Source organism: Atheta coriaria, unplaced genomic scaffold (genome assembly GCF_025399875.1).
Source record: "Atheta coriaria isolate IRGN ID8LTWV9N9 unplaced genomic scaffold, Caltech_Dcor_3.1 hic_scaffold_4_pilon, whole genome shotgun sequence".
NCBI lineage: Eukaryota > Metazoa > Arthropoda > Insecta > Coleoptera > Staphylinidae > Dalotia > Dalotia coriaria.
In genome coordinates this window covers 6,406,675-6,424,471 of record NW_027045446.1, presented here as the reverse complement: position 1 = coordinate 6,424,471, position 17,797 = coordinate 6,406,675, and the positions used below count along the sequence as shown (strand labels likewise).

The 17,797-nt window shown below is 35.9% G+C and overlaps 3 protein-coding genes and 1 long non-coding RNA gene across 4 annotated transcripts; 2 read left to right on the top strand and 2 right to left on the bottom strand.

The window, feature by feature from the left end:
• The first annotated feature begins 1,288 nt into the window (after positions 1-1,288).
• On the top strand, positions 1,289-2,318 carry LOC135790914 (DNA translocase FtsK-like). The gene is made up of 2 exons (XM_065301199.1): positions 1,289-1,423; positions 1,510-2,318. The coding sequence occupies exons 1-2, from the start codon at positions 1,412-1,414 to the stop codon at positions 2,152-2,154; spliced, it is 657 nt and encodes a 218-aa protein (XP_065157271.1). The 5' UTR covers positions 1,289-1,411; the 3' UTR covers positions 2,155-2,318.
• LOC135790915 (uncharacterized) lies at positions 1,632-2,724 on the bottom strand. Its single transcript, XR_010547869.1, has 3 exons — positions 2,588-2,724; positions 2,407-2,527; positions 1,632-2,349 (listed from the first exon to the last, which is right to left on the bottom strand). It is a non-coding gene; the product is annotated as an uncharacterized lncRNA (long non-coding RNA).
• Positions 2,725-4,379: 1,655 nt separating this feature from the next.
• Positions 4,380-5,618, top strand: LOC135791088 (activating signal cointegrator 1 complex subunit 2 homolog). Its single transcript, XM_065301405.1, has 2 exons — positions 4,380-4,670; positions 4,797-5,618. Exons 1-2 carry the CDS (start codon positions 4,635-4,637, stop codon positions 5,484-5,486), a joined length of 726 nt encoding a protein of 241 aa, XP_065157477.1. The 5' UTR covers positions 4,380-4,634; the 3' UTR covers positions 5,487-5,618.
• Positions 5,619-11,210: 5,592 nt separating this feature from the next.
• tll (nuclear receptor subfamily 2 group E member tailless) lies at positions 11,211-12,741 on the bottom strand. The gene is made up of 3 exons (XM_065300796.1): positions 12,548-12,741; positions 12,233-12,463; positions 11,211-12,122 (listed from the first exon to the last, which is right to left on the bottom strand). Exons 1-3 carry the CDS (start codon positions 12,636-12,638, stop codon positions 11,212-11,214), a joined length of 1,233 nt encoding a protein of 410 aa, XP_065156868.1. The 5' UTR covers positions 12,639-12,741; the 3' UTR covers position 11,211.
• Between the last annotated feature and the right edge of the window lie 5,056 nt (positions 12,742-17,797).

Genomic DNA, 17,797 nt, shown 5'->3' with positions numbered 1-17,797 from the left:
TAATAACATTCAAATAATAAGTATGTTATTAGAAGTATGCTCTTTGTTCACTACATACGTGGATTTTAAATTTTAACCTTTCACGCCTCGATTTTTGCTTTAGCAGTCTGCAGAAAAACACAAAAACAAAACATTGAATAAAATGGAAGATAAGTAGGTAAATTAAATATTAAACGTATTATAATTCTCCAACTGAAGTCATAGGGTTCAAGAACATCATTATTTTGACAAATGGTGTGAAATTTCGTGCTTCTGTTTAAATATTAGCAAAAAATATATACATACAAAAACATCAAGATTTAAGATCAATAAAAGTTAACTAGTTCCTGTTTGTCTGATGATTGGTTGGTCAGTTACTGGTTTGCTATTGAATCTGTTGTTATTTGTTGAAATGATCGAGTTAAAGTCAAAGTCTTGTTGCCGATTGCTCTCGTCGAGATAGTTGTGTCTTGAGTCAGTTTCGCTTTTATTGACCTGGTTGAGGGTCACCGGAAAGACAAGTCTCAGTTTGCCATCAAAATGACAAGTTTGAGGTAACCAGGTGGTCAAGAGCCAATGCAATAAACATTATTCTGATTTAAAAAAAATCTATAGTGTTAATTGGAATTAAAGCATATCAGAATAAATAATTGTTTTTAGCACACCTTATATGTATTTATAGAAATATAATTATGAATCTATGACTAACGGAAGCATTATTTTTGCGCGTACTAAGTTTTCAAGAAGTAATTCCCATAATGCACGAAATAAACGATTAGAAAATTTATTTTAATTGTAAACAAAACTAAAGAAATTTAAATTTTTTGCAAATTGCTCTAAATTACTTTTGTTTGTAAGAAAATAATTTTGAAAAAATAATTTAATTAATTATTTATTAATAGTGTTGACATTGACCTTAAATATATTAGAGCAGATTTTATTATTCATTTCAATGTTAAATAAACAACTTTGACATTTTCCCAAATAGTCAAATTAGAGTAATTTAAATACAATTTGAAATAATTTGTGGGTGGACGGTACCTGCAGATATGATTAATTTTGTCCAAGGAAGTCGGGTTCTAATCAATTCAAATCACATTCAAATTTTGGCTATTGTGCAAGAGTCTGTTGCAATCGGTAATGATCACGCGTATGTTAATGATGGTAATGATCGAAAATAGTTCCTGTGTCAGGTTCTTCTTGTTCGGGACATTGTTGGTGTGTCGAGTCTGAGGGAGTGTTCTCCAGGGTCGAAGAGTAGCCGCACGGCCGCACCGCCAAGGTTGGTTGACGATGGCGGGCGAGCACTATAAAACCGCCGGCGCGCTTGGAGAGGGTCAGTCACAGTTTGCCTTCTAATCAGGTAGACCGTCGAACACCAGAAGAACTCAACTTTGCGAAGAAATCCGTATAGTTTTAATTAACAATCAAAATGTACCGACTTGTAAGTACCTACCACTCATCTGGATAGATTCAAATTATTAAATATTAGCAGCATCAATGGATTCTAAAACCTCAATTTCTTTCTAGTTCGTAGTTTTGGCTCTTCTGGGAGCGTCAACGGCCCAAAACCAATACAACAAAAACCCACAGACGGCACAAATCCTCGCCGAACAGAGATATCTCTCCGGTGACGGCAAATTTGGTGCCCAATACTCGCAAGAAGATGGAGTCGAGTTCAAAGAAGAGAGTGATGCTGATGGTACCCGCCACGGTTCTTACTCTTACGTGGACCCATCTGGTCAGAGGCGTACTGTGACTTACACCGCCGGCAAGAACGGTTTCCAAGCCACCGGTGACCATCTCCCTCAAGCTCCAGCGGCCCCAGTGCCAACCCCACCCGCCCCACAATACCAACCCCTCCCACAATACAACTCACCAACATACCAACAACCACAATATCAACAACCTCAATATCAACAACCACAGTACCAACAACCACAATACAACCCACAACAATACCAGCAATATCAACAACCCGCTCAACCTCAGTACACTCCACAATATCAGCAACAAGCTGCTTACCAACAACCACAGTATCAGCAACCCGCTGCCCAACCACAATACCAACAATACCAACAGACGACGCAAGCACCACACAGATTCTACCCACCCGGCAAGCTTAACCTGAACAGGTCGCCCGATGGTTTCACCTATAGCTTCCAGAAGGCTTAGGATTCTAATACTAGACTTATAGCTTCCTATTGATTAACTCAATTCTTGATAAGTGCAGGTGTGACTTGTATTTATTGACCTCTTCTCTGTTCATAGACGTTTTGTATTATATTTGTTCGTAATGTTTTTTTAACTTGATTTTAAAATAAAAGTTTAAAAATCAACTCGTTTGCACACCATTTGCAGAGAACACACCTACGGAAACAGTGATCATGCATTGCACATGTGATATGTCTGAAGGTATGTACTTACATTGCGCAGTTTGCATAGCAACACGACCTATGCTTTTTGTCTTGAGGTCTTGAGCAAGTAGCAACGAATGAAAGTGCATTCTGACCGGCAGCCTTGAGTCGACGACCACGACAACAACAATCTGTAAAATATAACATTCAATACAAGAAAACAAGATAATCAATATATTATCTGTGCTTACGTAGAAGAATTAAAACAATGAAACAGGAGAATAAATTTTGGACCGTGTTTTAATCGAAATCATTATACTAAATCTATTTTTATATAAAACTTCTTTTTTGGGTGTGGTTAGTAAACCAAGGGTACCATAAAATATACTATAGGTACAAATTTGGTTGCCTACGTTAGAAAAGCAAGACTAATATTAATATTTGCTTATTATTCGCTTTATTTCTTGATGTTGTACTAACGTAATTTTATGAAGAACTCAAAAGCAAGTCGCAAAAGTTATATCTCGATAATTTTATGTTAGGATTGTATAAATCATTGGCTTAAATTGTCACAAGGTTGTTCAGCTCGTCAAAGTAAGAATAAAAATCGCATTGAACTTGGCATTTGCATTTACGTGCAGACTTGCGGTATTTTAAAGAAGTATGTACGTATTTAAAACGAACATTCGTACTTAACGCGTGATTTGCACTTTACTCATACGTAAATTGTACGCTTCAATACGTATACGCTTCAACAGACATTCTAATTATTTATTCAAGTTAATTGAAATCTGCATTCGCGGACAGTCTATTATTAAATTTGTTTTTGTGCTACAATCAGGCAATAAAAATTATAAAGTGAAAAAAAAAAGAAAATATTCGGAAGTTAAAAACTTTCTGTTTATACCTATATACCTACCTAATACCTACCTATAATACTCACCTACTAGTAAATTATAAATATGCTAGTATGGCATTATAAACAAATGCAGGAAACGTGCATGAACATGGAATTTGCGAACGTGCGGTGCATGCATTTCGAATTGTTAATCGAATTACAAAAGTCAAAGTAAAATAAAGCAAGCTGGCCAACTGATATTTTCTCTTTAATGCCTACCAATTTATAGTCATAAATAAAAACGAAAGTGAATTTAAATTCAATTTCATATCATAAAATTAATCTCTATAAATAAGGGGTAGTGAGGTAATACGGCCAAGATATTAAACAAATAAATTCCATAACATACCTAAGTACAAAATTAATCATTTTATAAAGCAAAAACAGACAACTTAAATCTTGATATAAACTTGATTCCAACTTATTAAGTTTTTAATGATTGCATTATACTTAGCATATTCTTTGAATGTATATTAAAGTACTAATTAACTACTGGAATAATTATTTTCATGAATTGATAAGAAACGGCGGCTCATATAATTAGATACCAATATAAATTATATTGTATTTAATGATTTTTGTTCGCTTCGAGTGATTGATAATTGATTCAGTTTTGTAGCAAAATCGTAAATTATTATTATTAATTGCGGCTATAATTAAACACCGCATGGCGCACGGCGTCTATTCGAGTGAAGTCGCAACGAGATCGAAGTCATTGCATCATCAAGCATGCAAGAATTTTCATTATCATTTGCATTACACGCAAAACTACTTGCACTACACATGTTCTGCACGGTTCATATAAGTCTTAATTGTATTCTCCTTGCCATAGTTATCTATTTAATGGGTTGATATTAAAAGAACAAAAAAGTATGCAGCATCGGCATACAACAAATCAAAACAATTTCTTGGAGAATTCAATTAAATAAATTAATCGTTATTGATGTTGGTGTTATTTAATTGCTTAATACTGATCTGATCATTGAATTTATATTTAGTTCAAGTGGAGGAGCACTTGGGCAGGCAATGCTGGCATGTTGAATAGGAGCGGTGGCCTCTTGCAGGAATCTATTAGAGCGGCGATTACAATTTCATCTAAGCGGATAACATTACATCGATCGGATTGGCATTAATCGCGCGAATAGCGACCGCTTTCAATCGATGTGGCGCTGATTTTATGGAGATTTGCGTTCCTTGCTCTCCTCCGCGTCCGGTTCGTTCCGGCATCTCCGCCACATGCGTCCGCCATTATTGTTAACAACTATATAAAGTGATAACTCGGGCATAGCTTTTCAGTTTATTCCTAATCGCACAGAAAGCAAACCAAAGCAATTCAATCGAAATTCGTTATATTAACTTTTAATTCAAATTCAATAAATTGTGTTATAGTGAACCATAATATGGATTATTCTATCAAATTTATTTTTAATTTTATTGTGAGTAAATATTTTCACTTTTTTAATCTATTTTTGATTTCACATTTCTATTTTTATATTATTTTTATAATATTTGAATAAATATTAGAAATATTCAATTTTAGCATGTTTATTCTTTATTTTCAGTTGGTATCATTATTTATCACAATTTCCTTTGCTCAATACAACCCTACAATTCTTCAAGATACTAGAAACGAGCCAAAAGTAGATGGTACCTTCGGATTCCTCTACCGTACGGAAGACGGCATTTCTCATGCTGCAAAGGGTGAGCCCGGTGGGCATGTAGTCGGCCGCTTCACTTACACCGACCCAACGGGTCTTAAAGTGAACTTCAATTACAACGCTGGATCAGGAGTAACTCCTAAGTATAACTACAATGCTGCTCCAGTTGCCAGTGCTCCAGTCTACAACAATCAAGGAATAGTTCAAGAAGAGCGAAGAACCAAACCACCTGCACTACAACAACAACAACAGCAGCAACCAATTCAACAATATCAACAACCACAACAGCAATATTACGCACAGCCTGTTCAACAACAACCTCAACCTCAACCTCAACAACAACCAATTCAACAAAATTTCAACTATCAACCAGTTCAAAATTATCAACCAGCTTTCCAACCAGTTTATCAACCACAGCCACTTCAACCTCAAGGACTTCAACACCCTTTGGCAAATTTACAGCAGGATCCTTATCTTCCCGAAGATGATGGCACTTATCATCCTGAATTAGACGCGCAGTATGAGTATCATGATAGTGATAACACTGTGAACAACAATGTTAATAATCAATTTGTTGGGTTTGGTAAAAAATAACACATGGTAAGAATAACTATAAAAAAATATATTATGTAAAATTACTTGTATTTCGTAATTACATGTACGATTGTATATAGATTTTGTGAGTGAGTTAAATTTTTGCGGCAAGTAAAGTCTTCAAAGCAAAAAGATTATATGAAATTACCTTTGTACGGGAGTTGCCGTCGCAGTACAGCATTGTGTGATTGTGCGACGTCGGACGACAAAACACCCCTTTCTTCGCGGGGGTCCACGGAGTAAGTCGTCAAAGCCACAAACGGAGCCGCAACATAAAGAAACTAAGTAGCGAACACACAAAGATCAATAATTTCTATTAGCAGTAAAGTTGCGTCGAACAATGTGTCACGCATTTTTGACCAAAAGAAAAATTCAAAAAGTTAAAAATTTTATTTAAAATTTAAAAAAATGGCAAAAATGTCATCTCTGTAATTTATGTGATTTCTCAACTTCTAATAGGTCCAGATTTTGGGTCTAACTGCACACCCCCTTTTCTGTGGCTTGGTAAGTGATTGCTGCATTCAAAATGGCCATCCTAATGATCGGGTGTAACACACACGGGCTGAATCTGGCCCCCTCGTGGTACGCGAGTGACATCCGCACGCTCGACGCGGCCGGAGGGATTGATGTATGGCTTAATAATGCAGTGTTGAAAAGGCAGGTCACTTTGTACCGAACTTCATTATGTCGGCTGCACGTCAACGTCGATGCTATTATTTGTCAGAAATCCAAATACACACAGCGCCCAACACAGATACAATCACCACGAGGAAAAAAATCTGAAAAGGCATGTAGCATGTAATATGCGGTGCGTCCTATTCAAAACGAGGTAACGAGGGTACGTTACCAATAGTAGTTATATACAGAGTGTTGCCAATCTATATAAACGCTCTAGATGAGATTTTTGTTCCGAAACCTGTTTTATATTTCGAGTGGACGTGTGATATAAAGGGAACACTCTCTATGTTGATTTAAGCAAGCAGCTGTGATCTTTACAGAGCAAATTGTAAATCCTCCCTGAGCTCGACTCTTCCAGCCCGGAGCAACCCCAAGCTTGTTGGTCCGAGTTGTGTCGCCGTGGCGTCGTGTGTGCATATGTCGTCTACTTAGCGCTGTGGCCTCCATTGCTGTATTGTCAAGCGATTTGTAGCGATTCCGCTTTTGTGCGTGTGTTCAGTTTAGCGAAATCCTTTTTTTGTGTCACTGCGTTTTGGTCGGTCTGCACTTACCCCCGGAGCAAGCCAACAAGCCAGCTTCAAAAAATATATAAAAAGTAGTACAAATAGAAAACCAGACCTTAAACCAAAACCAAAGCCAAAAAAGTTTTTCAATGCTGGGCATTCATGCTGAAGAAGAATGGTAAACGTCAAAACATAAAAAATAAAGTTAAAACGTTACAATTTTTATGAATTTTTTTTAATTTTTGGAAAAATTTTGAAGATAATATTTATAATTTCATGGTGGTAAATCAATTAGCCACTCGTGGTGTACATCATACTGCGTCTACGAGTACTTCACTCAAGTGTATTTTTATAAGTGTATGGTTTTGCCTGGTGATTCCGCGTACAGGATTTCCGATTCTTTTTCCTCTTATTCCCCTTGTTCTTCTCGTTCTTCGGATGTGAAAGCAACCATACATGATGGGAACCGCCCGCATTATCTAAACTTCAATGTATCAAGTGCAGACTATCCAAACTTTCAAGTGTTTATATATTCCCGTGGGATAAAAACCGAAAACTAAATATTGCAAAACTTTTTGCAAATTATTTCAAAAATTAATAACAAATAACACACTTTTTTATATTGATTAATTCAGTTCTCACCACAACGATTAAATTCATTTTCCTTCATGATGTGCAATCTGATGCAGGGTTTTATGCAATCTGCAACCGACACTGTCATCCGATTCGTGGGGCTCGTGACCTATTATGATACCCAAATCCGTTTTGGGAGACCGAAATCAAATGAGTCATTTACCATCCTGTCATAATCATGTCTCCATGTCCTGCGCTTGTCCTCGCAATAGATTTAATCCCACGTTGTATTTTAATGCAGCCGTGACACGAGCGGATGGTTTGCGGCAATTTAAATAATTATGATGGCCCATGACCAGATAAGTCCCTATTGCAGTGCGCACAAAACGAGGATTATCTTTTTTAACAACGTTGTGAGGAAGGGAGTGTCATCAAAAGCAGGATGACAATTATGACATGCATCAAAAAAACATGCATCGCATTTATATCTAAGGCAGGAAATATTTTATATCTCCAATTAAAAAGATTATTCTTGAATAAATAAATTTTCCTTTTTGATGGTACTGTTGTTTTATCACCGGCGGCTTCTTTTTAGTTTTACGCGTCGCTTCTTTCTCTTTCACTTCAGACTATGTTGCTTTATGCACTTTTGTTCAGCAATTCGAAAATGCAAACGAAGCGCAAAATTTGCGTTTTGTTCAAAAGCCTCACCGCTTTGTATTCTTTTTTATATTTTCGTACCAGCAAGTCCGAGATTTCTTACAAATGCCGAACACTTCATCCCAGTATTAACTTCCACTAATATATCGCCGGTCATACTGTGCGCCCAAACATACCTCCCTTATTTTGCGTCCCATCACTTATCTGTTTTTTGTGTCCAACATGCCGCCTTGCCCAAGCCTGACAAATTGGCATCGACTTTTAATCCTCTTCGAGATTAACTCCAGGTACATAACTTACTCAAACTTTTTAAAGTTAAAGAAAAAATGGTTTGAAGTATTATTTAGTCCTAAATAAATGTTGATTTCTATAAAAACTCATTTTTACAGCTTTGATTTGTTATGGAAACATTTTAGTCCATTTTGATATTAAGTTTGTATTTTTAGTCTTAATTTAAAGAAAAAATATAATTTCTTACAATAGTTTTTATATTGCTTGAAATTTTATTACTTTCTAATTATTCAGTAAGCATTTTTATCCCTCTTCTCAAGTATGCAAAGATTTTTGCTGTTACAAGTCGGTAACATTTATTATACATCAACCCTCTGGTTTTTCTTTTTAAACAACTCAAGCAACTCTGCCAGCTGTGAGTGTGAAGTGTCGCCATTGACTGTCGAGAGTCATCGAGTCATCGACAGTTTACCACCAAACGCTATTCCATCTTCCTCCATTTTGATGCACTCTTTATTACTCCCGTTATTTTCTCCTTGCGGCTCTTAGCCTTTCTTCGTTGTCGTTGTCGTTGATTACAATTATTCCGCTTTGTTACCTCCCAATGGTGCAAACAACCCTTCTGGTCTGATCGGGAAACAATCATTCGATTACCAAACCTTTATCCTCAGAGCAGAGTACTAGTACTACATGTTGTAACATTGAATATTTTAAAACAATGCTAAAAGTAACGTGCAGAAATTATTACAATATTTTTCTTGTTACACTGGAGAGAACTTGATGTAAGTATCTACCTACTTCAAATAATGCTTGAAACATAATAAATTAGAAGTCTTAAAATTATTTTCCTATTATAAACTTTTCATTTTTGTTAAATTACCTTCTTATGGCAGATTTGTGCTACTGCTTGTTGATTTCCTTCTCGAATGAATTCCTTGGCATAACTGTCAAGATATTTGTCAAAAGTTTTAACATTCATCATGCCTATATTTTAATATTATAATATTTTACATGCAACAATGGACGTAATAATCACGTATTGTACTGTTGCATTATTCTTTACAACATTATCGCACAAATCTGCAGATTTAGGAAGCGTTGCTTCTTGCATAATCCGCAAATAACGTCGCACTATTCCTATCTTGGCACACAATCTTTTCTTGTTGGTTAATGCAGAATTAGGAAGCACTAAGTTTTGTGTCATAAACATAAGGCTACAAGTTGAAGTTAACTCAGAAGCGATTTCTAATTGAATTTTTTAAGAAAACTTTTTATAGCATATTAAAATGTTTTCATTTTGCGCTTCGGTTAGTTTGCAAAGCATATTCGGCAAATCTGGCCGCTTTAAAGTTTAATTTAAAACTTAGTGATGCGTATTTCAAGAGGTGGCGGTACAGCTTTGACGATGCAATTTCAGATATGAAGTTATTTTGCAACAGTGGTATTAGGTTTCATGCCGCACACGCAAAATGCCAAAATTGGTAAATGCAATCATCTGGAAGCAAACATCCTTCTTCAAAAAACATTCATAACTCTTAATATTTATATTCTACATTTGAAGTGGCAACTGTAAAAAAATCTTCCAAAGTTGTGGTAAACTAAACCAGATCAAAGTAATATTGCCGATCAAAAATTATCAAAACATGCGTATTCCATTTTTTAATATTAAACTAAAGAATAACATATATATTTAAAAAAATTAATTATAATACTGCAGTTGCATTTTAAAATCGTCAACATCCTCCGGCTACAAACTTGCAAATGATGTTTTGAGAATAAATTTAGCAGTGCGTGCGACAATCGTCTGGCTAAAATTCAATATATTCTAAAGAGATAATCCTCGGTTAAAAGGTCGCACTTAAAATCAACCCCATTTTAGTACAGCGTTGAATTTTAACGCTCGCGCAAGACACGAACCATTCAGATTGTCCCGCCGAATTTATTTAGGGATGTTGCGTTGCCAGAGGGATGGCACCTCCGGGCGTAGGGTTGTTGCAAATCACAGACTCCATATTAGGGATGCACACTTATCTCTATTTCTCTTATATAGTCATAGTTACTCGTATCTATTTTTGAACGATGAACGAACGTCAAGAAGCAGCTCTCGTTTTTAGGCTTCCACACCCCTATGGAATAATATGTGGAGCATTCTGCGTTAGTGAAAAGACTGATTCCTAATGTCAATATCTTCGAGCAAAAAGTCTGATTACGATCTCGACAACAATACAGCGCATTATTTTTGTTGCGATCCTTTGTAATTTCGGTTAGAAGTGAATCATGTGAATAGGATTGAAGTAAATTTTGGCAGAAGGCACCATATCATATATCAAAAGATGTGCAAAATGTCAAAAACAAATCATCGGGTAATTATAACTTGTTGAAAATAAAGAAAAACATAAACTATTGAAAAGCTTCTCAGAAACTGTTAACTTCATTTGCTAAAAAGTTTACTTCGATGTAAAACTTGTACGTTTTTTTGCATCAGCTTTTCTATGAGAATTTTCTTCCAAACCTTTTTAGTTGGTGCTTTTCGTTTTTGCAAGTCGACTGGCTAATCTCACATCAGGACTAATCTCCCAATAGCCGCCAGGTAGGCCAATCATCCGCTCGACTGCGTTGGCACAAAAGTCGCGCACCATTAGCCTTTGTCATGTAGAAATTCTTTTGCAATATGCCTTCTTGCACGAGAAACAAGCTTTGTTTGCAAGCCCCAACAATCCTCCCAAATACTCATCTGTGCCCAGCTTCTATAAAGCGTTCCTAAAATTTCATCTAGTAAAAAAAAGCTTAAAAACACAAAACCACCAATGAAACAAATTGAAATATTATAAATAAAATATGTTTATTTTGTACGATCAGCATTATTGTCATTGTTATCAGTAGATATATTTTTCAATGTTTAATACAATAGAGTTATATAATTTAGTAGGTATTTATTAAATGGCAAATTTTTGGCTTTTGCTTTAAATTAAATATGTTAGCTAAACGTAACAATTATTTACAATCACAGTGAAAGTTATTGCCATCTTTCAAACACATTGAATATTTCATTATTTGGTCAACAAATGTGTGTCATAAATTTAAATGTTGGTTTCCGGCGTTTGGGATTTGTACATGTCACTGATAATCCTAACAATTGGAATAGGTCCAATAGTCTTCCTGAAGAATAACTCCTCGATGACATCTCCTGGTACTCCTCGCAGTTGTGGCAGCAACATCAGCATTTTTCCAAATCGCAGCGGTTGTGCGGGATACGCTGCTGAGATGTATTTGTGCAACGTGAGCTGCGTGTGATCCTGCACAGCAGCAATCGAGGTGGGATCAATCAGCATTTTTGTATCGTTACTAGAAGTGCTTGAAACGCTGCTTGCACTGCTTGTTGGCTTATCAAAAGATGTTTTGAACAATAAAATAGCTCTCAGGCATGCATACTCATGCGGATCCAGATGAAAACTTGCAATTTTCGCCAAAGTTTCTTGGAATTCTTTAACATCATGAAGGAATCCTACGACATGATCTTGATCACGTTCCAAAACTCCACATGCTTGAACCAGTGAAGTCAAATCCATGGGAAGAAGTTGAGAAGCGCCGAGAATAAACAATTCCCGCCATGATTCTTCCAACAAGAGAAGTTGATCCTGCATAGGAAGAGCGTTGAAGGTCGGCACTGATTTGGTCCACTTGACGTTCATGAAGAGCAGGCGCGCAGCGGATTCGCAGATTGCCGCAGGGGAAAGCATAGGGTGGATGAGTTGCGATTGGGGCATGTGGAAAGGCATGCGCGTCATGAGCGCGGCAGGATTGCACATGAACGCTGCTGCTGGAGCCATCATTGGCTGCTCCATCATCGGAGGCGAGGATCCTTGTTTTGGCATTGCAAGATCCAGAGCGCCTGTGGGGGAGATCATCATGCGATCGCGGGGATCAAAGAAGTGGGCCATCTGTTGGCGGCGGAGGGTGGAGTTGCGAGGTCCTCGTTCATGTTGAACAGCTAAAATTAATAGAATAGCAAATTTAATTATACATTGTTTAGAAATATTTTGAGAAAAAATTTAAATCATAGTAGATTTCGAAAATGTTTATGTTTTGTTGGAAACTTACCATCTTTATTCATTCCTGCTTCTTGGCATTTGGTTAGTCTACAAGCACGGCACTGATTGCGATGAGTTTTATCAACTATGCAGGATCCTTCGGCTTTAGCCTTACAGACGTATTGACGATTGCGACGGACAGATCTTTTGAAGAAACCAGCGCATCCGTCGCAAGCGAAGATATTGTAATGTTTTCCCGAAGAAAAATCACCACACACTTTGCATGGAATATCCAAAATTCCTTTAAAAGAAAAAATATGACTATTAGCATTTAAATCCAAAAATGATTTTGCAAAATATTGAAAAAAATATAAAAAATGCTTACTTGAAGAAGATGGTGGTGATCCTTTAGATCCCATATATAAGGAATCCAAGTTCATGTTATCCGATGGTGCACTAGCGATCATCGTTTCCATGGTGAACAGTTCAAAACACAAATCACAAAACGCACAAAGTTAACAAAAACGCAGAAATGATTTGATGGTGAGTTGATATGGTGAGAAGCTCTCCGACAGATAGTTGAACAAATTCTGATGGTTGCCGTCGGCGTGGTGAGAGTTTTTAAGGCAAGTGAGGACGCGCCAGGGGGTGCGGATGCCGATCGGGGTGTCGGCACTTTTAAGGGGTATTATGAATGAAGCGCATCGAGCACCCTCGATGCTCATTGGCTGAAAAGGAGTCCCACCACCAGATCTGGCGGTCGAACCGCTTTGTAGAAAATTATCAAAGAAACAAACTGGAGGGGCTAACAATTAGACAAATTATAATTTTTATTTTATAATAATAACAGTTATTATGAAAATTGTATAGAATAATGAATGGTTGATGTTTGATTAGTATTAGTATTAGTGTGATTAGATATAAGGCAAACCATGTCAGATTCAAAAATCAAATTGAAACACTATAGGTACATTGTAAAATAAGAAAAAATAATTATTTATTTATTTTATTAATAGTATCAGCGGTTATATTATTATCAAATTGCCTTTCCTGCGTCTTTTTTACTCGCTTTATATTAGCTTCACATGTATGTTTTTTTGATTGCTTGCTTGTTTGTAACCGGTTTACTTTACACTTTACCAATTTATCATTATAATAAATTCAGTTTTTAAACAATTTTGAAATTTGGCGTAAAAAAAGTTGCGTGAAAGTTTTTAGCATCTTTTATGTGTTTTAGTGCAACGAAAACAATTTCTAAATGCATTTGAATCATATGACTTAGGTAAGTGTAGTCATCTTGTGTGCATTAGTAGGTATGTAATTTTATTAAGATTTCTCATAAAAGCGTGTTTTTCTTTTTGTTTTTGTAAGCTATATATTTTTTAATTGTGTTTTGTGTTTTATTTATGTTTTCAAAGAATAGATATTAAATAATTTTAAATTTGCTGCATGAAAATATATTGTACTAAATAAATATTTCTTATAGTATAATCTAATTTTCCAAAAATTTAGTGTTTTTAAGAAAACTTTTCATTCATGCGACAAATTCTGCACCTTCAATGATTCCACTTTCGGCAAAACTAGAATAGAATTTAACCTGAGTTATACCAGGTCAAAAGATGAACCTAATTGCAACAGTCTTTGTCGGTAATAGCCATTGCCGGTTTTCGGACTAATCTCAAAGCGGCCGCTTCGATAATCCCATTACCGTGAAAGGGATTAACTGTCATTAAACTTTTGCGGTGCGCTCAACCCCACAGCATGTCGCCTACATCTGACGCCCGCTCTCATTCTCATTACCACTGGTCTTCATTCAAGAAACAACACAAATATCATTCATCGGTAGTAAAGCCATTTTATGACTTGACCGGTTTGAATTAGCGGCAATAACCAACACCTATTGATCTGCGCTAATCTTATTAAACTCTGCATGTGCCTTTTTTGGAAATTATCGGCAGTCGGACGTGACTTCAAACAAGCTTCAGCAAAGCTAAAAATCACTTTTCATACAATTTAAACAATAAACACAAACATTGAATGCAAATGAAGAAAACGCTTTTTTATATATTTTTTTGCTTACAAGACGATGAAAACAAGATACGAGTATGTTTAATGAATGGTACTTGTATAAAAAATTCAAGACGTTTTGAAGGCGTGTTTAAAGTCCTTGTGGAACTGGAGATTTAGAGAGGATGTGAAGTAAAGAAGTTGTTCACTTCTTCCCGGTCTTCCCACGGCACGACGCGCACACTTGCGCAAACGGCGAGTGCCTTTTTTGCTGCCCGAGAGAAATGTCTTTGTCGAGTCAAAGCATCGAATGTAATACGATTCCTAGTCATTTTCTTTCTATAGAATTGTACCCAATACAAAAGATTTTTTTATTACAACAACGTAAAAATAAATTACACATGTTTATTATATAATATAATAGTTATTGCAAATTATTTATTTATTTATTTTATAAAATAAAAATTTAATTATCAATTCATTTTAAATTCCCACACATTTGGGAATCACCATCGGAATTCATTCACATGACCAGATGACGCCCAAAATTTTCATCCCACGTTCTCATCTCATCGCACCCTAAACTAAACTCAACTAAAAACTGATTGCGTTTTTAAATTCACAATTATCTGTGGTGCACTATAGGTGTAGGTGATACATTTGTTAGCATGTCATGTCCTATAGTGCCATATGGAGTGGACCGCGCGATGGTCCCCTAATCATCCCCTTGTTTCGCTCGTATGAAGTAGTTTTTGAGCATTACTAAATGTGTGATGAGGCAATGCGTGTTCAGGAATATCATGTGGTGCAATCATCTACCTGGGAACTCACTGCACTTGTTCCTGCTGATTAATACCTATTGTAATTAGAGCAACATGTTGCAGGAACATATCTGTACATAAAGGTATGGTTGATTTCACCCCTCAACTAAATACTACTGTGGGAATTTTTATAGGAAGTATTAAAATTATTTATGTTTAAGTAATTTTATTGTTTTAATATTGTCAAAAATAAATTTTAGCTTTTTAGTATATCAGTCATAAAGCATGCTTCCTGCCAAACCAATAAACCCCGCATTGTTGAAAAATTATAATTTTTCAAAATTTCTAACATTTTTTGGTTATTGCGACGTGCGAGCATACCAATCGTGCTCGAGTTTTCAAAAAATCTAAGCGTCGAAAATGCCATCTCGCCCTCGAAAGTATGTCATAACTCGCCAACAAACAACCACCCCTAAAAAAGGTACATACACTTCGCTTCGTAATCACGCCCAACAACTCTCCTGCGATATCAAAACATTTTTAATAAAATCTCGCTCGCTGAGAGCTGGATGCGATGCGCAATCATAATAATGCGTGCTGCAGGGGTGAGTCGATGAGAAGGCGATCATATTTCGGATATTAATATACGGCATTCCATGTGCGGCAGTCATGCCTCGGTGCGTATTTGGTTAACACGCCAGTAACGCAATAAAAAGTTGCGTTACGGCAGGAATTCCTCCAGTAATCAAACAAATTAAAATTTATTCCTACATTTTTCTATATAGGTACGTGCATTAAACAATGTTATAAATGTACTTGCTAACTTAATATGGTTTGTTTTTTCATTCACCTGCAGCGTGGCTGTCTCCACTTTGCCACTTTTCAATCGACCTTTGAAAGAAATCAACAATTTTCAGCACAACAACACAATCATAAAATTATGAATACAAACAGAACACGACAATGGGTCATCATACTGTTGCACCTCAAAATGACTACCAACAATTCTCATTCAAGCTTTCATAAACTGTTTAGAAACGTTGTAAATGTTTATTTTCATTCATAATTTCACCCGCAACTTTGACGCAAGGAATTGTAAGGTGCTTGTGCGTTTGTTTCTGACTCACTTGAAAAATTCAGGTATAATTTTGCCTGCGCAATCAAGTTATAAAACAGCATCAAGCTTGCGCGCAGGTCTTAAAACGTTAATTTAGTTGATGTGGGGAAAAACCAACTTTTGAGACAGAGTAGTATTCGCGTCGTATTCCCGTCGCGGCGGTCAACAATTCCATGAACTTTTGGGGCACTTCATAAAATATAGATCACCATAAAACTGAACCTAAACTATACCAAAAACAAAATATCGACTAATAAACTTTTATTACAAACGTCCGGATTAACAAAAGCATTAAAATCCAGCGATTTCATTCATAAAACTCAAATTTTATGCAAAAAACAAAATTGAAAAAAGTATTCCGTTTTGACTTTTTATCAAAGGCTTTCGGTTGTTTGAAAGTCAATCAGAGGTTAGAACCAACGTTAAAGTCGTTTGTGTATGTACAGAAAGGTCGTGGATTAATGGCAACACCTGGTTCATTTTCCGAATTTAGATCGAGGAACTTTTTGGCTCTTGAAAGCGCTGAAAAGATGCTTGCCGACTGGAGTTATCCTCATTAGACGCTCGGATGCATTCGATCAATGCATGGACGTACGCAGGCCTCTTTTGTGTTTTGTCATGTTTTATCATTCAATTCAGACTTCAACCGAGTTGCCAGGGAGCTAAACGATATTGAATTGAACGTTGGGGAAGTCATGCAATACGTTTGACTTGTAGTAGGTACGAGTAGTCTTGTCAAACTTGTATTTTGCAAAAAAAAATATTTTAAAATTGCTTTAGTTATATGATGGAAAATTTTAATTTGCAAATACTAAATAGTTACTACATACCATTATTACTTCTAAAATTATTCTAAAATATTTCACAATGAATAGAATACAAATAAAACCAGAAATTCAAGTTTTGTATAGCAAATTTTAGTAACTTCTCAATTTTCAAGCCTCACAGATTCTAAATTTTAAATAACTTGAGACTTTACAACTTAAAAGCTTCAAGAATTACGCAAAAATATTGCGTATCTCAAAGTTGATCGTGAAGCATTTTGTGCCTTTTGACAACTCCGGTGTTATAGTGCTAAACACTATACGAAGCGGATTATCTTCACCAACAAGAGAAAACGTCATTTTAGCCAAGTATAGTTGAATTTCTATAGGTTTGAGTCATGAGAAGTATTAACATGTTACACAACACCCAAAAACATGATGATTTTTGACGATATTTTCGCAAAGCAGCTGAAAAGTTGAAAAGTCTCTAAAATTTTCAAAACCAGATAAATATTTGCTTAGAATTAAGTATAAATCTAAAAACTTTCTCAATTTTTGTGATTTTATTCTTAGTTTCAATTAATTTTAATTGTGATGTGCTGTCTACATTCAACCCTTTTATGAGTTATTGTATTGTACATAATTATATCCGAAAGCTTGTCATTTATACCAACATAATTAGACGCACAGAGCAGAGAATACAATCGACTACATTCACATATCAGGTAGAAACACATCCGGTAATTTTTATATACAGAGTCAGGCTATTTCAAAAATATATTTTGTTCTGTTTATTAAAATAGTGATTTCAATGCCACACTTTGTATATTGATGAGTTGGGTTGTTCATACTTCTATTTGTACCACATGGCGTCGATAAAAATAAACTGCAAGCTCCAGCACGAAGCGAGAGGTGTGTAATGCACGTCGGTAATGCACCCCTAATTTACTCCGAGGGGGAATTCATATCAGGCGTATCTCACATTC